Source organism: Delphinus delphis, chromosome 13 (assembly GCF_949987515.2).
Source record: "Delphinus delphis chromosome 13, mDelDel1.2, whole genome shotgun sequence".
NCBI lineage: Eukaryota > Metazoa > Chordata > Mammalia > Artiodactyla > Delphinidae > Delphinus > Delphinus delphis.
In genome coordinates, this window is record NC_082695.1 from 65,084,298 (window position 1) to 65,109,081 (window position 24,784).

General features: G+C 37.5%; 1 protein-coding gene across 5 annotated transcripts in view; it reads right to left on the reverse strand.

Moving 5' to 3' along the window:
• DYM (dymeclin) overlaps positions 1 to 24,784 on the reverse strand; it is a 373,309-nt gene that overhangs the window by 239,261 nt on the left and 109,264 nt on the right. For all 5 annotated transcript variants that reach the window (XM_060029021.1, XM_060029022.1, XM_060029019.1 and 2 more), the window contains exon 9: positions 2,558 to 2,740. In XM_060029021.1, coding sequence (XP_059885004.1) covers positions 2,558 to 2,740 — 183 coding nt within the window. The remainder of the gene's footprint in view (positions 1 to 2,557; positions 2,741 to 24,784) is intronic.

The window sequence follows — 24,784 nt, forward strand, 5'->3', positions numbered from 1 at the left end:
CTAAGACAACTCTTGGAAAACATAAAACATTTTTGTTTAAAGGAAAACTTAAAACTAATTGACTACAACGACTAAGAAAAATTTTTTTAAAGTAGAGTTACTGGAATGATGAAAAGCATAAATTACAACCCACATAGGGAAAATTCTTGATATTCCAAAACTGACATAGCCCCTTTCCTACAGTTTACTGGATTTGTTTAAAAACGGAAGCAAGCAAGGTTAGGAAGTTTAAAAGGAGGTAAAGCTAGGTCAACTGACTTAGAGAAAATTATAGTCTCATCAGATAAAACACTGGAACATAACAGCACAAAGAGCTGATATTTTAATCTGTTTTGACAAGTACGCATAAAGAATTGTTTTTTTAAAGACCCAGAACCACTAGCAAAACAAAACAAAACAAAATTTTAAAAAACCACTGCTTTAACATTTCCAGAAGCTGTGCTCTTATGGAAAAGAAACGTGTGCCAACAAAATCTTTACAACAGCACAGTCCTATGTCTCTCAGATTTTCCTTTTTAACCTTTTTATTTGTGAGAAGAATGCATCTAAAAAATGTCTTCAACTTTACTACAAAGTGCCCTCACTTTTCCTTCCACATTCAGAACATAGGTTATTTTTTCAATCCTAGCACTGTATTTTTGACACTTACAAAAATAATTGTTTTGTAAGACTGACCTATATTTTTGCAAAGGATGGCAAAAAGGAAGTGTTGAATATATTGTGAGTATGCAAATATTACAGGATTTACAGAAGACTTGGTGGAGGAAGATGCTGGACACACTACACCTCTTTACAATGGAAGCAGAATAACACAGGTTCATCAACCTGTATTATACTTGACTACAAATGGAATACATATGTTGCGTGTCTATATGTTACTAGCTAGTAAGCGCTATGAACCAGCCATTATACTGACAGCTTTATGTGTATTATCCTTTATTTAACCCATATGACAACCATGTCATTACTCTGACCAGTTTTACAAAGGATGAAATAGAGGCTTAGAGAGATTAAGCAACTTTTCCAAGATCATCCATGAGTAAACACAGATCAGCTCCTGTTGTTTTCACCACATTATACTGTTTCTTACAACAGCAGCAATAATTTAGTGAGTCCGTCCTATGATAAATGCTCATTTAATTCTTCTAAGAACCTTATGAGGTAGAGATTATAATCCCTGCTTCACAAATAAGGAAACCAGTATATAAAGAATATAATCTGGGATATGAACCCAGGTCAGTCTAACCCTAAAGCCAATGTTCTGAATCACACTGTTCTGTACCACAGTCTCCCAAAAGATGACTCTCCCAAGAAGGTTCAACCCTAAACAGTATCATTTGGCCAGAGCAGCAAAAGTAATAATAGCAGATACCATATACTGAACACCTGCTATGTTGCAAAATCTGAGCTAATCATTTCAAAACCTTACCTTGTTTGGTACTTATACAAATCCTATTAGGTGATACTATCTTCATTTTACAGAAAAGGCCATTGAGGCTTATTGAGATTAAGCAAACTGTGAAAGGCCTCACAGCTTTGAAGTGACAGGAGTGTGACATGAAGTCAGGTCAGCTTGACTCCAAACCTTCCTTTTTTAACCCTAAAGTCACACTGTCACCAAGAAGAGTACAGCAATGAGAATAGAAAATACTATTAGATACATGAGTTTTCATTTCTTATCTATCTAATTGTTAGAGACTCATATCCTCCTGCAAATAATAATGCCAGAAATGGCAAAGGCTCAACAAACACTGTCTGTAAGAAACGTATACTAGAACAGCTCTGGAAAGGAACAAACAAAGAGCACCAGAAGTGTTAAAAATCTTCCTAGCCAATAACTGCACTTCTTACCCAACTTAATTATATTAGTGTTGGATGGATTTTGAAAATCTAGCTACCATATTAATCTTGCTTTTAGAGTATAACCTTTTGATGAGTGATTACTGCTTCAACATGGAACTATCTGCGCGTGCTCTACTTCAGGGTTTTAGCAAATTACAGCCTACAGGCACCCCACCACCTGTTTTGGAAATAAAGTTTTACTGGAACCCAGTCATGCTCATTTGCTTATGTATTACCTATGCTGCTTTTATGCTACAATGGCAGTTATGAGGTGGTGACAGAGACCACAAAAGCCATCTGCCCCTTTGCAGAAAAAGTCTGCTGAGTTCTGCTCCTATCTTTAGTTATATAAAACCCTAAATGGAATATAGATTTTAAATTAAAAATTTCAAATAATGTATCATTTGGAGTTTTCTAGGTTAATTCCTATCCCTAATAGGTAGGACAGGTGGATCTAAATTAAGCACATGCTGGCTTGGTTATCTCTGAAAGAAATGTAAATATAAATGGATATAAAGAACCACAGCCCTCATCTAAGATTTACGTGACCTTCCTGAGAACATACACAGAAAATTTAGTTTTTCTCATTTTTAACCAACATGAAAATATACAACTTGACAGTCATCTCCACAAGTAAAAGTACACAATATGGGGTAAACAATACCCTCTTTCCTCATTAGAAAGACTATTCAGAGGAAAAAAAAATACCACAAACCTTGTGTATTCTTAAAGGACATGATGGCCTGTCTGTAGGGGTTTGGTGCATCTGCAGCATCTGTCAGGTTGGCCAGAATCAGCAGAAGCAGGAGACTCTGGTTGGCCAGAGGGGAAGAAACTTCTGGAGCAGCAGCCGCTTTGCTGCCCACACCGCCCAGTGTGAAAACAGTCCAGAGTCCAGCTTGAGAAGAAAACACACAATTAAAATGTGCTGGGACTAGGGGCAGGACAGGAATAAAGACGCAGATGTAGAGAATGGACTTGAGGACACAGGGAGGGGGAAGGGAAAGCTGGGACGAAGTGAGAGAGTGGCATGGACCAAATGTAAAATAGCTAGCTAGTGGGAAGCAGCCGCATAGCACAGGGAGATCAGCTGGGTGCTTTGTGACCACCTAGAGGGGTGGGATAGGGAGGGTGGGAGGGAGACGCAAGAGGGAGGAGATATGGGAACATATGTATATGTATAACTGATTCACTTTGTTATAAAGCAGAAACTAATGTACCATTGTAAAGCAATTACACTCCAATAAAGATGTTAAAATAAATAAATAAATAAAAATACAACTCTGGTGGAAAACTACAAAAAAGAAATGTGCTGGGACTTGTAAGATGAATCTATTTCTGTACAATATTCCATACTTTCTCACATTTTAAAGTTTGAAATAACACTCCCTTTTTTGATTATGAAAGTAAAACAAGTCCATAGTTTGGAAATTCTCATATTGTCCAAGGACATACAAATTTTAAAGACTGTCATTCCCTATTCCCATAATTCCACTTCCATTTCCCATAGATAACCAAGATAATATTAAGTTTCTTATGTATCTTTCTAAATTTTTCTTTACATATCAAAACATACACATAATTATAAAAAAATTTCACATACAACTTTATACCAATATATTTGGAAACCTAAGCAAAATATTAAAATATCTAGGAGAAAACAAAATTGTCCAAAGAAGATGAAAGCCTGAATGGACAAATAACCTTGTAAGAGTGTAAACCAGAGTCAAAGAGCCAATCCTTAAAAACCATCCAAGTCCAGATTTTTTTTTTTTTTTTGTTACAAATAAGTCTACCAAACCCTCAAAGTACAGACAATTCTCATACTATATATGCAGTGCCAAAGTACAGAACAAGAATCATAGCTACATACTCATTTGACAAGGCCAGAAAAATCTCCTTGATACAGAAACTGGATTAAAAAATGCATTTAATCACATTAAAAAACAACTTAGGAATAAACCTAGCCAAGGAGGTGAAAGACTTATATGTAAGGAGGTTCATCAGAAAACTAAAACTAGAATTACCATATGATCCAGAAATCCCACTCCTGGGCATATGCCCAGAGAAAACCGTAATTCGAAAGGATACATGCACCCCAAAGTTCACAGCGGCAGTATTTACAATAGCCAAGACACGGAAACAACCTAAATGTCCAAGCACAGATGAATGGATAAAGATGTGGTACATATATACAACAGAATACTACTCAGCCATAGAAAAGAACAAAATAATGCCATTTGCAGCAACATGGATGCAAGTAGAGATTATCATACTAAGTGAAACAAATCAGAAAGAGAAAGACTATCACTTATATGTGGAATCTAAAATATGACACAAATGAACCTATCTATGAAACAGAGACAGAATCACGGACATAGAGAAGAGACTGGCGGTTGCCAAGGGGGAGGGTGCGGGGGAGGAATGGAGTGGGAGGTTGGGGCTAGTAGATGTAAGCTGTTATATATGGAATGGACAGACAACAAGGTCCTACTGTGTAGCACAGAGAACTATATTCAATGTCACATGATAAACCATAATGGAAAAGAATATTTTAAAAAAAGAATGAATATATATGTATAACTGAATCACTTTGCTGTACTGCAGTAATTAACACATTAGATATAAATCAACTGTACTTCAGTTAAAAACAAACCAAAAAAATAAGTGATCACTACACATCACAAATTTAAATTTATTCAAAACAATGTTCATGACATAGTTGGGAAACTTGAGGCATTTAATAAGAAAATCAAAATTATATAAGAAAGTAAAACCAGTAGCCAAGTATTACTTGCTTTGGGACTGATTTGTTGTCTATCTTAACATCTTTAAAAATTTCCAATCACTTCCTTCCACTCAGAGTATGCTCCATGACTGCCTACCCCTATATCCACCACTGTGTGTTCGACGATTGCAAGCAAAGAAAAACACAATTAGAAAGTTCAATCTGCAAAAAAAAAAAAAAAAAAAAAACACAAAATGCTCTCCAAGGTAAAATATAAGTGTTTTATTTTTGGGGGGATTCTCTTTCACAGCTGTGCATCTTCATTACTAGGAGAAATAAGAGTTGACTAGCACCGCACAAATTTCACAAACAAAATTCTGACTCGCTTTTAACAGAACTTGAAGTCTTCTTCCCCCCCACCCCCCTTCAAGTTTTTTCAACAGGGCTGCAAAGCTGCTTATAATGTCAACAAATGAACATTTTATTGAGAAGCTATCCCACTCCACCCCCACCGGACAGACAGCCTTCCTTCCTTTCTCTGATAAATATTACTGCTATGTGGCCTTTCCTTACAGGGAGAAATGAGGCAGCCTGCCACTGCCTACATTGTAGTTTAAACTGGCCATAATACTGGACCAGAATTCTTCCAAAAGTTTGTTTCTTTTTGCTGATCCAAGCCTCTGATCTATGACCCAAGAATCTTAGTGGAACTGCATTTTCCTGTTGGCAAAAAAAAGCTTCTCTCCACCAAAAAAATAAGGGAAAGTTACAGTGTATTTCCTTCTGTTCTAAAAACCAAATTAAGGATGGTCTCCAAAGTTTTTTAATTGTATCCCTCAGGTCCTCCGAATAAATGCTTAAAATAAAATTCATCTAACTAAAACTAAAAAAGTACTGAAATTAACTAAAAGAAAAAATCTAGTGTTGATGATTCCACCTTTTAAAAGTAGTGACTCAAGATTATTTATCCTTAACAATAAAAATGTGAGAAAAATATAAAGTATGACAAACTGAAACATCAATAAAATAATAACCAAAGGAAAAAGAACTCTCATTTTAAGAAATTTTGAACTCAAAAGTAAACTATTAAGACAACGAAATTAAGGTAAATTACTGTTTTTTATATTACTAAACATGCCACTTGCCACTATAACTGATTTCTTGTATCTAAAAAATACATTACAGAACACTAATTATTCAAGCAAAACTATACAAAAAAAATACATGATAACATACTATACTGTCATCCATAGTTATAAAAATCTGCTAAAAGGGTCATATTCATATATTTTGAGACTGTAATACTGTAACAAAACAGAGACCATGAAGAAATTAAGGAGAAAGCAGGTCAGCTATTACAAATACGTATGAAAATTCTGCTAGAGACATTTTAACTAACACAGATAAAAGGGTAATCAGTCAATAAATAGGTAGTGAGTGCCTAATTAGGGTTAGGCTCTATGCCAGGTATAAAAAATACAAAGAAGAAAAAAATTATACTTTGTCTTTGAGGAGGTTAGAGAAAGGGGAAGCAAATATTCATACCAATTTTCATTGCCATAATGATCCAACAAATATACCTAACTCTTCAAACATCTATACTTTTCCTATATAAGTACAGAGAAATAAGGGCAGGCAGTTTCACCAATAAAGTTACTGAACATGCATCCCAGGGCAAACACTGGGGCAGAGTAACTATCTGATCCCAATACCATGCTCTCTTTCCTTTTATTAATAAAAGCCCTGAGCTTTAGCTGGGCAGAACTACATTTCCCAATCTTTCTTACAGGAAACTATGGCCATATGACTAAATTCCAGCCAACGAGATGTGACTGGGAGCAGCCCATGCGAGTTTTAGATTATATCCTTAAAAGGAAATTATTTTCTCTTCAAATCCTCACCCTTCCCATAGGCTAGAACCCGGGTAGAGTGGTGGGCCGACAGATTTGACTTTGTGCACGAGGATACCACCAAGGGAATGGCAAAACAAGACAGAAGGAACTCTGGTCCCTGGATGACCTCAGGAAGCAAACCTGCCTACACCCCTGGACTAGCGTAGACTTCTACGTGAGAGAAATATTAATCTTCTATCTTTTTTAAGCCACTGGTATCTGATTTCTATTAAAAGCCAAACCAATATCCTAACACAATTATGTGTTATAAAGTTCCAAAATATTATTGCTTGGTTAGAGACCTTTTTTTTCCCAAACAATAGTTAAAAAAAAATTTTTGCATATCAAAAATTTATTTAAGTTTTTAAGATAATTATAGATTCATATGCTCTTGTAAAAAAATGCACACCTTTTTATCCAATTTCCTCTAAGGGTAACATCTTACAAACCTATAGTACAGTATCACCATCAGGATTTAACACTGACACCATCAAAATACAGAACAATTCCATCACCAGTTAGGAACATTTGTATGGGAAAAAATATCTGATGATCACTAAACTTCTTTGAAGTTAATTTCTTTTAAGGGTCACATACCAGCCACAGAGGAAATGTACCATCGTGGATTAGGCACAGTGCAAGAAACTGGATTAGACACTAAAGAACCCAAAGACAATGAGGCCCTATCCATGAAGTTTATAGTCTAAAGGAGAAATGGACATGGAAAAGACAAGCAAATAAATAAATGGTAATGAGTTTGCAGGGAGAAAAAGAATGTTACCTAAATGTCAGGATGACCCTGGAAGAAAAAACAGTTGAGAAACAACTCAGAAATCAATGTGTAGAACTGACCATTGGTTTAGACTTTTTCCAAGTTTACAATTAACCAGAGAAGCCATTCTACTTCCCCCCAGTTTCAAAAAATTTTCTTTCATTTCTTTTTCCTCCTTTCTTTCTTGCTTAGAGCATCCTTCAAGGTCCAGATCAGAGTCGTCTATTCTAATGAAGCAAAAACATGACTGCTTTTACAGCACTTCGATTATATAGCTCTCTCCAGCACTGTACTTACCACAGTCTGAAATTGATTATACTTATGTATGTAACTTAGGCACAAGTCTTCCCGTGGACTCCTTGACAGAAAATAGCTACATCTTTTTCATGTTTCATATTCCTTAGAGGGCTCCAACTTACAAACTTAATTTGTTCCTTTACTTCAACTTTACTTTCTTTCTTACTTCAGTTACTTACCAAAGGTTATTTTTACAATGTATAAGACTGATTTTATATTTGATATTTTAAAAGTATATAAATAATATAGATTTTATATTTGCTATTTAAAGGAAAAGCATGCTGTTTTTAAAGTTCTAAATGTAAGTGTCAAAAGTTGGCTTTAGGGCTTCCCTGGTGGCGCAGTGGTTGAGAGTCCGCCTGCCGATGCAGGGGACACAGGTTCGTGCCCTGGTCCGGGAGGATCCCACATGCCGCGGAGCGGCTGGGCCCGTGAGCCATGGCCGCTGAGCCTGCGCGTCCGGAGCCTGGGCTCCGCAGCGGGAGAGGCCACAACAGTGAGAGGCCCGCGTACCGGGAAAAAAAAAAAAAAAAAAAAAAGTTGGCTTTAGTCCTATATTTTAAATTATAATACTTTAATGCTGATGAGAATACTAGGAGACAGGTGTTTTCAGACACCAGTGGTAGGACTGTAAATGGGTACGCACCATCTTTGGGAAAGGCAGTCAAGTAACGTGCATCACAAACATTAACAATACGCAGATTATTTGGCCTAACAAGTCCAATTCCACAATTTATTCTAAAGAATGAATACAAAGATCATATTAAAGAGCTATCCATCTTAAAACTCAAGAGAAACATATACACTTAAATACTGAATAAGAAGAAACTGGCTGAATTAATTGTGACATAACTCATCAACACAAGAGAAAACCAAGCCCATGGTTAGAAATCCAGGCATATCATCCAGAATGTCAACAAGGTTAACATTTTCCCAGTAGAATGTCAGCTGGTTTTTAATATCTAAACTTCCTAGAATATATCACTCAGTTTAATCCTTTTCAACTAGTGTTCATAAAATAATCTTTTATATTTGTATCTCCAAAACTCAAAACATTTTAAACAAAATAACGTACTGGGGGAGAGGGGGAATCAAATTTCATTACAAAGATAACCGGTGTGACAGAATTGTTGACATTTTGAAACTGAACTGAGTGTTTAAAAAAAAAAAACAAAAAAAACGAGATGAATGTCTCAGATGTTGTTCATAACTAACAGGGCATCTTAGTGCCCTGCCCTGTGTGAGCCATTCTCCACCACTGGGCACACATACTAAATGTGTTTCCTAAGACCTTTCACACTGAGCCCTTGATTTTTCTAAGTGTTATACAATAAGAGGTAAAAGTTGTAAAGAAGAGTGAGGAAAAAAATGACTAAATGGAAGAGAAGAGATTACTATTTAAATCATCACTTTCATCAGGAAGCCATGTTTTAAGCATTTTATATAAAAACACACTAGTTTGTTAAACACTGGCATTTAATGTGGTTTAAAAAACTGGTTGAGTTATTATATACACTATAATTTTTAAAATTTAAAATAATGGTATTTAAATAGGTTCCAGATCAGTATTTTTGGCATAATGTCTGATTTTTGTGATTACTGATATTAAGTGGTAGATACCTGCATTGCATAACTAGTTTGGAGGGTCAGTTGTTAGGGTCTGACTACAAAGGAACACAAGGAGACTTTTTAAGATGATGGAAATGTTCAAAATCTTATGGTTATGGTGGTTATTACATGACTATACATATTTGCTAAAACTAACAGAAGGTAAATTTTACTGTGTATAAATTATATCTCAATAAACATGACTCCATCCTTTCCCTCTCCAAAAACATGTTGGGCATGGATGTGGAGCAAGTTGAACTCTCATATACTCTATAGTGAGAGAGTAAATTGGTGAAAATAATTTGGAAAACTGTTTAACTGTAACCACTATACTTGAATGATGTACAGCTAGGACCCAGCAATTTGCCTAATCATTATACCTAATAAAATGCTTACATTATGTGCAAAGACATGTACAAAAATACACATAGCAGCATTATTTTAACAGGCAAAAGTTAGAAATAATCAAATGTGTAATAATCATATACATTACAGTATGAAGGATAAATAAAATATGGGATAGTCTTAAGATGAAATAATATATAATAATCAAAATGAACAAAATATGCTTCATGCAAAAACATGAAAGAACTTTACGAACCAAAGAAGATGCCAAAGAATACATAGCATGTGATTCCATCTATATAAAGTTCAAAACTAATCTGCGGGGCTAGAAGTCACAACAGTGGTTTCCCATGCAGTTGGTAGAGGACAGCGATTAGGAGAGTGCACGAGCGGGTTTCTGGGACGCTGGGATTACTTGACCTGACTGGTAATAACATGTATGTTCATTCACTTTATGACAATGAATTGAGCTATACACTAATTGTACACTTTTCTATATGTTAAACTTACATTAAAATGTTTACCACTAAGAAAACCCAGTATGCATTCCTTTTTGTAAGATGATAAGTATATACCAGAATGCTCACAGTGGTTACCTTTGATTACAGGAACTAAAGGTGATTTGTTTTTCTCATTAGAATGCTTTGATTTCTAAAATGATAATGTAGTAAAAGAAACCATAAAATTTGAAAAATATTTACATATCTTTAGAACAATATTTCTTAAAAGAAATATATTAAAATGTTAGTTTATTGAGGAAAACATACCCTATTTGATATTGTATCTTTATTAAAGGGCACAGTCCTCAAGTACCTCTCTATGTAATCAGCCTATATGTTAAAAAAAATTCTTTAGCAATTTATTTTTTTCATTTGAAAATGAATATAAAACAGCAACATACACAATCTTGAACTACAGCCAATCATACTACAGTGCTAGAGGAAAGGGGGAAGGGTGGTGGGAAGGTCACTAATATTTTCACTTTTTTACATGTGTTTACATTTAAAGCACTCTTAAAATATCTGGTGACTGCTAGTTCCTAAAACAGTTCTGAGTCAAATTCAATTTTCCTAACACAAAACAACATGATATTAAAACCCCCAGCCTGTCTCCCAAAAGGAATGCTTTGACCATCTCAAAAAAGAGAAAAAAAAACACCACAAAAGAACAGAGGAAAAAAAAAGAACAGAGGAAAATGTTTTAAAAACTCATAGCACACTAAAACATTTTATTAGTCTGAAATCTTTCAGAACCTCTGATTTATAATCCAGCATAATATAAGCCATATGAAACTTTAAAAGTCTTACTCCTTTAGAACAGAACTATTAAAGAAAAACTGAAAAAGCATCCACTGAAATAATTCAGTGTTCATGAAGATAACACCTGTTTTCAAAAAGGAGAAACAATGAAAGGTAACAGAATTCACTGGTCTAAGTAAAACTCTAGAATCACATATCCTTAAAATAAACATTTATGAGAACCTAAGATGAGCCAGGTACTATAGTAAAGTGTACCGTATGAAGGGAAACAAAATGAATAAAAAATCTAGTGTCCTCTGAGATAAATCCCATCTCATACCCCCATGCAAAAACATTAAATAAATTAAATCTGATGCAAGAAATAAGAAAGGGGCACTGTGCCTGTACACTCAGAGGACAGATAGCCCTTCCCTTGAACAGGTCCATATCTGGTTCCCCAGTAACCTCATTCCATCTGTCCTGAGGTTGTCCCCTAAAGCAGTGTTTCCCAAAATGGCGCACAGACCACTGATGAAGTGAGAGATGGTTAAGTGTGGCACTTCTTAAAAATCTTCAAGAGTTATATGTATATTAGAAATATATAAACTAGGATATCAATCTCAATTTTCAAGGACTTCACCATGTAATATAAGGATAGAGTAAACAATATGTTTAAATTTTTGAAAAAGTGAGGTAAGTAAACTGGAATTCAAGCTGTACTCATATAAGACAAAATCATGGTGGTTGCATGGATGTGGGTGAAGTTGGGGAAATATTCCTGTAGGAAAACAGAGAAGTCCTCACATCACAGCTCTAAGCATCTGGCAGTGTATACTTACACAGAAGTCCCACTCTTCAAACCAAAAAAGCCCTGTTCCCACAACATTTTCCCATGGTACATGATCTCTAACCCCTCAATACCCTGGCCACCTTTCCATCTGCTGGCAATGAGGCATCCCCAACAAAACATAAAATAGAGGTATATGTGTTAATGATGGAAGAGAAACATAAGTACCTTTCAACAAGCTTTAACCAAATACAACCATTCACCCCTCCTTCAGCTGAGGAAATCCAACAGTGTAGTATGTCACCCCTGTGAAAATTAAAGGGCCTTATTAGGGCTAGAGCTCTCACTGTTACTGCAAACAGTACTGCGCACTGTTACTCTCTTATACACGGCTGTACTACTTCATACACTTGGCTTGCATGACTGTCTTCCCTGCTAGACTGTGGGTTGCTTGACATGGGTGTCTCCCTTCTTCACTGTGGTTTGATTCCTTTGCACCCTGACAATGTAATTTTTTATATTATATTAAATAGGAAATGAGTAATTTTTAATTTTACAAACTGAATTTTTTATATTTTATGTAAAAATACTCATACAAAATTCTTTACTTTCTCCAAATAAAAATCAGGATTGAAGTCTGAATTATGCAAGAGATTTTGTCAAAAACTACCTATACTAATAAGTTTATTAACTTTAACAGTATCAATAACCAAAAAGAATCCATTTGGAATCTACAAATAGATTTCTAACAGTACAATCTTAGAATGAGTGCCTACATTAGCATTCAACTTCCACTTGTGAAAGAGTAAATATAAATCAAACGACTATAACAAAATATGCAGAATAGATTTATTCCCACCTCAGTAACAGTCATTTTTTCCATATAGCTTTCCAGCTGTTACTCTCCTGGGCATTGAAAACTGAGAATCTGTGAGTAACTATTACTCTTTGGTTGAAAGTGACATTCAAGGAAAGATGGGAAGAATTTCTTCCAAAACTCGGACCACTTTGAAATGAATTTTTAAATGCCTTAAAGGCAGCAACAGCAACATCATCTACCATCAAAGGATAAGAAGAGTAAGATAAGAGCTTAGGAGGGACTAGGAAAGTAGAATCTATGAAAAGAGAGCACATTCATAAATATTTGAAAAAGACAATTCCAAATTAATGAATCCAGAGAGTTCCCAAGATACAAATGGTCCCCAAATGAAAGCTACAGGTAGTAAATGCAAATAAGAGTGAACACTAGATCAAATGGTCTGAAAGTACTCATGAGATTGAAGAAATATCCACAGAGCATTCAATACAATCCAACCAGCAGTTAATAAACACACACTAACACTAACGGTCTCCAAAGTAGGTGAGCAAAGAAAATACCAGAACTTTGTGTTTCATCTAAGAAATATGAAGACCCTAAGCCTCAGCAGTACACATTACTCAGACCGGCACTGGTGCTCACACTCAGCCCACCTGTCAGAAGTCACATGCCATGCCAGTAATCCAGGTACCCCGAGTGGGGTCCTGCCCGCAACAGGGGGGAAAGAGGCACATGCTCCTTCCTTCTCTTGCAGCATAAGGAGACATACTGTGGTGTAGCGTGCTTGATTACATTATCTAGGTTTAACTAAACTGACTCTCGTAAAAATCTATTTTAAAAATAATGGAACCAGGGATTCCCTGGTGGCGCAGTGGTTAAGAATCCACCTGCCAGTGCAGGGGACACGGGTTCAATCCCTGGTTCGGGAAGATTCCACATGCCATAGAGCAACTAAGCCTGTGCGCCAAAAATACTGAGCCTGCGTTCTAGAGCCCGCAAGCCACAACTACTGAAGCCCACGCGCCTAGAGCCCATGCTCCGCAACAAGAGAAGCTACAGCAATGAGAAGCCCACGCACCGCAACGAAGAGTAGTTCCCGCTTACCGCAACTAGAGAAAGCCTGCGTGCAGCAATGAAGACCCAACACAGCTTATCAATAAATAAAATAAATAAATTTATTAAATAAATAAATAAGTAAAGACTACTATACACAAGGGACTGTTGTGGGGAGAGGTAGTGAAAGAAAGAGGGGAAGAAAAAGAGCAGTTTTTGCCATTAAACGGTGATCTATACAAATTATCAAATTTATAACTCACCAAGAATTATCATTTACCTAATTTTACACATAAAGAAATTACACTCAAAGAGGCCAAGTTCCTTACGCACATAATAGAGCTAAGCGGGTCTGCACCCACAGTGCTGAGTCTATAGCAGATGCTCTCCCCCACTACCCTCACTGCCCCTCCAGCTCCAAAACAATAAACGGGGTCCCCTGGCCTCCACTGGGTATTACAAGTTTAAAATTTACCGCAAGTCAGATCTTCAAGCACTTGGGATATAACAGGCCTAAATTCAATCTGTTTGCTATAAGGAATAGCATTCTGTGGTTTACAGTGAGTCTGGTCCCAAATTATCTTGCCAGACAGAAGTCTCTCCCGCTCTTCAGCCTCATCCACGGAACCCCACACACACACACACACACACACATATATATATATATATATATATATATATATTTTGCTTGGATTGTGTTTTTGGCTCTACTGCCTTCTGTTCATCTTGGTACCACATCTGCATTTCTTTACATGCCCCTAAGGAACCATCTCTCCCAGGTGTTTTGCCCCTTTTTTATGGTGAATAAACATTTACTAAATTATCTCTTTGGCAGGCATGCACAGGTTCTTCAATGAATAAATTGTTTTCAATACATTCAAGGTGGCCATAATCTTCTTAAGACAGGCAGGAATGTCTTTATAACACAATGTTCTGAGAGTTTCACAGAGTCCTGTGCAAAGAAAGAGGACCAGCTTTGCTTGGGCATTCCAGGAGAGCTTCCCAAAGGCGGCTGCCTGTAACCTGGGGTGTGAAGGTGAGTGACAGATCTGCAGGAGGAGAAGAGAAGGGCATTTCGGTGCATGGGATGGTATCAGACAAAGCTGGGCAGGGGTGAACCTTCGGTGCACCTGGCGCTCCAGCTGGAGACTCTGAGTGAGGTAAGGCTGGAAAGAGAGGGCAGATTGTGAGGGGCCTACATGACGGTGCTTCTGAAGGTCACTCCGACTGCCAATTCTGAAGGACCCCAAACAGACCAAGAATTCAAGTCCTTTCTGGTGATCTTACAAATGAATGACATACAATTCATACATACATACAACCTTCACTTCCAGTTTTACCTAGGATTAATACTAACCTATTAACTCACTAAATCAGTTATGGGATACAGTATTTTCATAAACCTAGAAAAAACTAGAGCTTACAGGAGATCCTAATAACTAAGTCTCCTATCAAAAAGTCTGACTGCTGTGCAATGCTTGTTTGCGCTGCAAAGCTCCTTGTGCACAAACACGCACGCCGACATACATATCACAGGCGCCTGGAATTCCGGCAGCTTGGGAGAAGGAAGTTCTGTTAACCATTTTGTGCTGAATTGGTCGTGGTCTTCCACTGATGCATTTCAGCTTTTTAAGTTATAAATTTCAGTTAAATTTAGCTTCAAAATGAGCAGTTAAGATGATTGTAGATTCTCTAGTTAACCCTACACAATACAACGATGCATAACTATTAAGCCCACACTACTAATAAGATACCCTTTCCCCTACTGGGACACAACCAACCAGCGGGATATGAGGGAGGTTCACGGAGCTCTGAATCCTTCAGTAAGACACCTCCTTTTCAGGCCATGAGGCCAAAAGCCTCACCATGACAAACTGTCCAAAGCTATCATTAGAATTACTACCTACCTTCCCCTAAAGGATCATCAGGGCTAATTATAATTATGCCTTATATCCCTGTTTACCTTGATCAGCAAAGAGAACTAAAGCTGCTACACACTCTGGCCCAGTGCCGTACGATTCAGTGCAGCCCCTAAACTAACACAGTCTCCCATAGCTCTCCCCCATCCCCTCTGGAACTCACATATCTCATCAGAAAAAATCCTCAGTATTTTCAAGCTTAACCTCTTTGCCCCTGGTCTAACAGAAAACTGGGTGTCCCCTGAGAACAGTTCTCTGGAGCCTTTATAAGTGGTAACTTGTTTTTCTCTCTCCACAACCCTTGTACCACAGAGAAGCAGTACAGCTTCCAAACTATTTCTCCTGACACCCCAGTTGCCCTGAAACATCCCATCAGACTATACTACCCATCAATGCTGCTTGCTACAGTCATTTATAGACAGCACTGTCACTCCTGGTCATTTTCTAATCATCTGAGCACCTGCTTCACTGTCCGCCCCTCCACACTACTCCAGGCCTCATTTTTAAAATATCAACATACTCATATTCAAACCACCCAAAAATATGGTCTCTAAGGCCTTGATCTGCTTGTTCCCTTCCTCTAACCTACCCCAGCTACCCATTCCCATGGTCATGCCCTGGTTGCACGTTCTCTTTGCTAATAATTGCACTACCACCATTTTGAATTCATATATTCCACTCTCTGAATACCACCACTGCCCAGCCTTCCAGACCATTTCCTCTAGTACCCGACTCAAACAATTTTTGACCTGGTTGGCTCTTTCTACCACTTTTTCATTGTCTACCACCAGCCCCTCCTAATCCAGCTAGGATTCAGCGGATCAGCAACAGGATCACTCCCTTGCTTACTCCTTCCCAACTCCCTCACACTCCCGCTTTCCTCCATCATAACTGCCTAGCAAAACTCCAGCCTCAATTAAATCCAATTCTCTAACTACTCCATGTTCCAAAGCAGCTATACATAAGAACAACATACAACCATTCTGATTGCTTTTAAGTTCATCCCCATAAATTTCAAGTGGGCCCTCAGCTCTGTCCAGCAATCCTATTATGCTTCTCTAGTGTCCCAGGGGAATTAGGCTCCTACAGCTCTCTCTCGGTAAACTTCCAACACCAATCCCCAATCTTCATGCTCAGCTGACTCTCAATAGAGTCTATCAGATAACTACCCTGTCTTTCCACTTTAAAATCCACAAACCCACCTGCATCAACATGTACATACTCTGCCTTCACTCCTGTTATAAAGGAATGAAATATCCCTTCTCCAATCTTTATGAATAAGAATTTCTCCATCTGTAATAGAATGTAAGTTCTATGAATGCAGGCATTTAGTAATATTTACAGAATTGGAATGAATCATTCCTACCACAGTATGTAAACATGTTGCACCATTTCCCAGCCAAAAATAAAAAAAATAAAACCTCCCTAGAATCCATGTCCCCTTCCAGTGGCTGCCCTATTTTTCTGCCTGTTCTCTGACTCTCATTCTCCCCTCAACCTACCCTAATTAGTTTCCTAAACACCATTCCACCTAAATGATTCTTCACAAAGCAACCAACAACTTCCATCTTACCAGATTCCAACAGTCATTTCTAAGGCCTCTCCTTAATCAACCTCTCACTTAAATCTGCATAAAATTGTACATTTAAGATTTTGTACTTTACTGCACCTATGTTATAATTCAAACATTAGAAAACTTCAGTGAAACAATTTCATGGATCAGATACAACTGGGAAGAGAATTAGTGAACTAGAAGATAAATCTGAAGAACTTATTCAGAGTTCAGAGAGACAAATGAAATTCTAAGAGAGATGAAGAGATATGAAGACTATGAAGATATGACAGAAATTTCAGAAGTAAAAAGAATAGCAGAGGTGATTTCCTGGTGGTCCGGTTGTTAGGACTTGGGGCTTTCACTACCAGGGCCCAGGTTCGATCCCTGGTTGGGGAACTAAGATCCCACAAGCCACACAGCATGGCTAAAAAAAAAAAAGAATAGCAGAGATATAACAACAAAATAAAACTGCAGATCACAAAAGATACCAGGAAGTAGAAATTTAATGATCCCAATCACTACCCCCAAGGTCACAAAACTAGCAGCCTTAAATCCAGGTTTCAGGCTTTTTGCAATATATCACAACACTCAGAGAAGAAAGAAAGAAAAATCCAGTTAGCTAAGAAACTCCATTAGGCTCAAATGATACATATGCTATTTCTCCAACAGGTATGCATGAACTTTTGGAGACAATCCATGATGTGCCAGGAACAAGCAAGGTCAGAAAACAAACATGATACTTTTTTCTGGATCACTAATCTTACACTAAGATTTCTAGAAAGTTAATTAAGTCACTGGACTGTCAGGTAATGCCATCTTAATAGTAATAAAACAAACGTGGATATGATTATTGAAGTAGAACTTAAAATGTGCATTAATTTATAAGATAAAATATGAAACCTGAGCATTGCTAAGAGGCTTCTGACAAACTCCTAGATCTTTAAGGTTATGACTCATTTGCCTCAGTTGTTATGGGCTGGCTGAAAAAGCACTGTTAACGGCTCTAATGGTTTTCTCAATAATGTGTAAATTACTATGATTGGCAGAATTCAACAACAACAAAAGACTATTTGTGTAATTCACTGTTTTTGTTGTTCTTTTACTCTGAACTTAAATGTTGTATTTTGTGAAGAGTATAACAAAAATGCTGGGGGACTGAGGACAAAATCTGGTATGCAGAGAGGGAGAAGTACTAGGTTCTGCCTCATCCCACCGTCTTCTGGTCTCTGTGAGATTATGCTGATAACTCGTACAAATAACCTACCCTAGAAAGCTAGTTTATTATATTACTGCCTCGTCTTCATCCGCTATACATTATCAACCAAGTATAAGTCAGCATTAGGGTGAGTTACAAGTAACAGACCTGTATTAATCATGGCTTCAACAGAAGTCCAAGAGTAGGTGTAGCAGAGCTTGCCCATTACTCCATGATATTCAAGAGCCAGGCTCCTTTTCTCTTGTTGCTTCACTGTGCACAGTCTCCATTTCTAAATTTACTCATGGTACAATATGGCTAATCCAGCTCCAGCCATCACATTTTCATTCAAGTCAGCAGACAGAGATGAGGACATGCACTTCCTTTGAGAACTCTACCTGCAGGTTTGCCCATACCACTTCTGCTTACATTCCCTTGGCCAAAATATAGATCATATATGGTTGAAAAGAGGACTGAGAAATATAACCTATTCTTTGCATCCATGTAGTCAGCTAAAATGGGGGAGGAGACAAACTAGCAGTCATCATCATGACACATATGAATAAATCCTTTGCAATGTCTCCAAAATATATCCTTTCTACTTGAGATGATGGAACTTGGCCTTAGGTCCCCTGTCTTTAGAGCCCTGTCTTTACCTTTGCTCAGGGAAACAACTGTGCCCAGATAAACCAGTGAGCTTTATGAACAACATGAGAACTGGCAGCAGTATTGGTAGTCTTACCATGACGTCTTCCCTTTGAATACTAGCAACCGGACACCTCAAAACATGCGCTATTAACCATACAGCCAAAAGAAGGAGGTAAGTAATTTTAGCTGCTTTACAGCAAAAATTTGCCTGCTCTCCTGATTTGACCAAGTCAGGAAATGAAATTAACAAAAGTAACAGCTTGGATTTCAACCACACCGTTCTTGATTAGGGCTCAAACTTTTCAAATACATAGCAATATACTATTTTATTTTCATAACCCTAATAACAAGATAAAACTTGATTATTATTTGCACATTTTAAATGCTTCCTACTTTACTATTTAATTTGCTGTAAGTATATACCTATACATAGGGACAAGCACTGGAAAAAGAATGAAAAAATGGAGACAGTTGATTTGTTACAGTGGTAGAACTATAGCTAATCTTAGTTTTTAAAATTTTCATAACTTCTAGTGCCCCCTGTGCGATAATATTTAAGACTTTATAAACACACACTCACACTCATATGTATACATACAGCATACAGTATGGAGAAAGATAGCCACATATGATTTCTACTAGCTGTGTGACTTGACGAAAATTACATAACCTCTGTAAAATAAGGTCACAGTACTAGTAGCCATTTCCACACCCCTCCCATCTATGATCTTGTAGTGCAGGGGGCTAGAAACCTGCAAACTGTATTTTCCAAACTTCTTTGCCTGCTGGCTTCAGATTAGGGCAGAGAATCAGAGACACTGGGTTGGGGGTAGGGTGGGGCGTGAAAACAGAGAAGCCATTTTTCCTTCAGCTTCTGGGGGGATCTCTAGCAGATTCAATCAGGATTCCAATGGCTTCCTGCTCAGGTAGTAAGGCTCCTACTGTGGTGGAGCCAGCAGGTTCTCTTGCAACATATTGTATAAAGATGTTCACTAGGGTGTTATCTGGAATAACAAAACAGTGGAAACCACCAAAATGACTAATCATTTTAACTGATTAAGGTGAATCCATATGATACATGATTAAAACTGTATTTATGAAGAAATATTAATGGCATGGAAAATACAACATAATGTTACATGAACAAGACAGGATTCTTAAAACTATACTTGCCATTAGCATCAGTTAGTGTTGTGACTGCAGAGCATGACAAGGGCATGAGGGAAATGCAGATCAAATTGTATTATCATTTAAATATCTTTGAGAGTTATGGCCCAGCCAGATAGAAAGAACATGAAAGAAGAGAAAATGTATTCCAGCAGTAAAAACATAGGGAGAAATTTGGCTCAGCCTAAGTGGAGGGCTGCAGACTTTTGCTTACATTACGCATTGCGAAGTTGGCAATATCATCTCAAGGGGACAAACTTTGAAAACTTGATTCGGAAGACAGCAAAAAATAAAAACCCTCTTTTTATGTATGAAGCACAGATACATACAGTACATAAACAGATATACAGTATATTTGTAGTTTTAATTTTCCTTTGGGAGTGGCAGCGGCAATTAAGAAAAAACAGTCTAACAAGGCTCCTGGGACTTCCCTGGTGGTCCAGTGGTTAAGACCCCGTGCTCCCAATGCAGGGGGCCCAGGTTCACTCCCACATGCCACAACTAAAAGAGCCCACGTGCCGCAACTAAAGATCCCACACGCCGTGACTATAGATCCCACACGCTACAAACTAAGACCCAGCACAGCCAAATAAATAAATATTTTTTTTAAAAAAATTACAAAAAAACTAAAAATAAAAATAAAAAGGCTCCTTAGGATGAAGAAATGGGGAAACATGTTAAGAAACACCTGCAAACAGAAATCTCCCTGAAGAATAAAGTACATATTGGTGTAACTTGAATGCACGCATGCAGGAGAGGGTTGAAACAAAACCCCATTTGAAGGGCGTGGACCTTCAGTGTCCAGGTATCAGGGGGACAATATAAATGGTCCAGTGTACAGCAGGAGAACCACCATGGATGTATGCAACACCAAGACATAAGAGAATCTAAGTTTGTAAATTACGTCAAAACATTTCAAAGAACCAGAGATCCACTAAATTGAATATACAAGAGGAGGAAGTGTTCTGTGTAGGCATTTCAAATGATTAATATGTTGAAAGGATAATATGATTATAAGGCAGGAAGGACAAAAATAAAAGTAATGAACAAGAGCAAGTAAGAAATTAATATAAGACTGCAAACCAAAGGCATCTGAAGAATAAAACTCTTACACACTGCTATCATCCATGGTAAATCGAGGAGGATAGGTAGTTTACTCGTTATCAAATACTATTATACAAATTTATGATAATCATTTCCTTGCTTTTCTTTATAGTTTCAAACACCTACAGACCAAACTCTAAACAATGTAGTTTAGTTTTGCCTGGCTTTTTTGGTGTAGTTTTGCCTACTTTTGAACTTTCATACTGTATATGTTTTCTTTTAACTTGCTTCTTTCACGCCACGTGGTTTTCTAAGAGTCATCAGTTTACATGGGGAGCTGCAGTCCCTTCAGCTGCATATAATGAACATAATACTCTTCATCCATTCCACTCTTGATGGTCATCTGATGTGTTTCCAGTTGGAGACGATTATAAACAATGTTGCTACGAACCTTTTTTCATGTTTTCTTGCACTCAGGTGTGCAGGTTCCTTTAGGACATATACCTAAGAATGGAGCTGCTGGGGTACAGGGTATGTTCATATTCAGTCAATATTTGACTAAATAATGGTCAAATATTTTCCAAAGTAGCTATACCTAATTACACTCCTAGCAGAGTTGTCAGAGTTCCCACTGGTGTACCAACACCTTCTTTCATAATTAAAAATATGACATTCATCTCCAGTGTTAAACCTCTAAAAGTTACTGGCTGCAACTGTACCTACTTTCATATATGTCTGATTTTGAAACAAATTTAATTCACTTTCACTTCATGCAAAATAAAGGTAAAACTACATCTACAGTCTAATAAGCAGCACCTAGCTCCACACAGGACCAGCAGGGTGAATTAAGATATTCGCACCCTATCCTTTGTACATCTCTGGAAAGTATCCCAAGCATCCCAAAGCAACTTACTAGTCTCTTCTCCTGCTTGGCTAACTCCTGTTATGTGTTGTAATAATGTTTATTAACATTGTTTATTTCTTTAGTCATCTGACATACAGTTTTAGGCTCCATAAATCTACACTCCCATGCAAAAAAATACTGAAGGGTATTTTTACCTAACAGAACTATATACATATACATATATATATATATATTTTTGCAATACGCGTGCCTCTCACTGTTGTGGCCTCTCCCGTTGCGGAGCACAGGCTCCGGACGTGCAGGCTCAGCGGCCATGGCTCACAGACCCAGTCGTTCCACGGCACGTGGGATCCTCCCGGACTGGGGCATGAATCCGTGTCCCCTGCATTGGCAGGTGGACTCTCAACCACTGCGCCACCAGGGAAGCCCCAGCAAATCCACTTTAATTGCTTCATTTTTCAAATAAGATTCAGTCCCCAAAATTAGAATTCCATGATTTAAATATTCTTATGTTTAAAATATCTTTAATATTTTAAATTCCACAATAAAATAAATTACGTTAGTGGAGTCTCAGAAACATTAAATCGTCGATGCCAAATAAACAACATTTATAGCAGTCTTAGAAACTTATTCCTAGGATTTCATCTGAAATTGACTGCATTATTCTATTTTCTTCCTGGTGAATATGAATGAATTCATTCCCCAACGATTTGTGGCATAAAAAAAGCTTCAGTCTTCCCCTCAAATCTGTTAAGAAGAAAATGAGACTAGAGGGCTGGCATACTGACTTTCAAAACCATTTCTGGAGGGCTTCCCTGGTGGCGCAGTGGTTGGGAATCCGCCTACCAATGCAGGGGACCTGGGTTCGTGCCTCGGTACGGGAAGATCCCACATGCCGCGGAGCGGCTGGGCCCGTGAGCCATGGCCACTGAGCCTGCGTGTCCGGAGCCTGTGCTCCGTAACGGGAGAGGCCACAACAGTGGGAGGCCCGCGTACCACAAAAAAAAAAAAAGAAAAAAGAAAAAACACAAACCATTTCTGGAAACTGGTTTAGGAGCGGTTGCCAGCAAATTACAAGGATAAAAGATAAACAAGTCAATACTATATTTTGACACTTCCAATGAATATCTTTTAATAAACATTTTTTACAAGTATAAAATCTGAAATAATGCTTGTTTCAGAGAGCAATTAAAAGTAAAATAACTTATATTATGACCCTACAACTAAATATGGTCAGTTTGTAATGTAGATACTAATCTAAACACTCACTCTGGGGCTTCCCTGGTGGCACAGTGGTTAAGAATCTGCCTGCCAATGCAAGGGACACGGGTTCAAGCCCTGGTCTCGGAAGATCCCACATGCCATGGAGCAACTAAGCCCGTGGGCCACAACTACTGAACTTGCGCTCTAGAGCCTGCGAGACAGAACTACTGAAGCCTGTGCTCCGCAACAAGAGAAGCCACCGCAATGAGAAGCCCGTGCACCGCAACAAAGTGTAGCCCCCACTTGACGCAACTAAAGAAAGCCCACGCGTAGCAATGAAGACCCAACACAGCCAAAAATAAAGTAAATAAATGCTCACTGTATGCCTGCAAAGAACCATTACAAGTAAACAGTAAACTGAAATTAACTATATTTTAAAAGTCACAAAATGAGTTCAGTCCTGAAAATAAAGGAGAGAAAAAAGTCATTCTTTCACCTGGTATATAAAAATCTATCAGATCATTCCAAATAAAAATGAATTGAGAATGTAATTACTGTTTATAAAGCACTTTCTTTCTTTGAAAATTCAAAGTGCTTTAATTAGAAATGCTTTCACAACTATGCCTGTTTCTGAGTGCCACATACTTTTTCGCTTACTGTAGTTGTTCTTTCTCTCAATGAGTCAGCCCAGAAGAAGCCAAAACTGAAGAGAAAAACAACCGTCACGTAAAAAAAAATTACAACTACTTCATACCATACCTATCATAATGAATTCAGTAACTTTCTCAATAACACCAATTGGGAGAAATGAGTTTTAATCTTCAAATTCTACTTTATTAATTTCTCTATTATAGCATTTACCTAAACAAATAATCACTACTTTGGCTTTATAATTTGGCTGGGACACCCACCACTGCAAGCAAAGGGAAAAAAAACATTTTTGATGGCTCATTCAAATGGAAAAGCCATATATCAGAAATTATTGTGTGAAACCTCAGTAGTTGCGATGGAAAGCCCAGCTTGGCAGAACACATTCAATTAGGCTTGGCTCTTTAAAACGTTAAATACTCAGTTATAATCACATTACAGCTCTGTCTTACAATGAAAAAACACACAAGAAATTTCAAGGTCAATGCTTCCTTTGCTTCACCCTTTTTTTTAGGTATTAGAGGCAATTTAGAAGATTTAAAATATATTAAAAGACAGGGTCAAAGAAGTAAGGATAGAATCAAAAGAAAAACAATAAATGTTATAACTGTTTTTCCTTCTCACAATATAAATTTTCAACATAACTCTTGTAGTGGCTATCTGAAGTCTCTATTATAAATGTGTATACCAAATATCAGATATTTTCGTAATTTATTTACATAAAAAATCTGAGTAAACTTGTAAATCATTATAAGGTCACTGCCTTTTTGGTATTTATTTTAAAGAAAAGTTATCTTTCAAATACAACTATGTAATATTTGTGACTAACAGTGACCATTTATTATGCACCTACTGGGTACGAGGCTCCTTCTTACACTTTTGCTCATTTCATGCCCTCAGTAGCCCTATAAAGGAAGGTATTACCCTCATTTTGCCTTGAAGAATTTGAGTCACTAAGAGGTTAAATAGCCAAAGAACATCTAGTTAGTAAATGGCAGGACTGGCTTTCAATTCTAGGTCTAATACCAACAGCCAGAGTCTGATACTTATGCCTCTTCCATAATACCAAGTTATCAAGATCTAAAGCTAGTCCCTCCCAAAGGACAATATAAGGAGTGGCCTCCAAAATCAGAATAGAAAATAACGTGTTTCAATCACAGG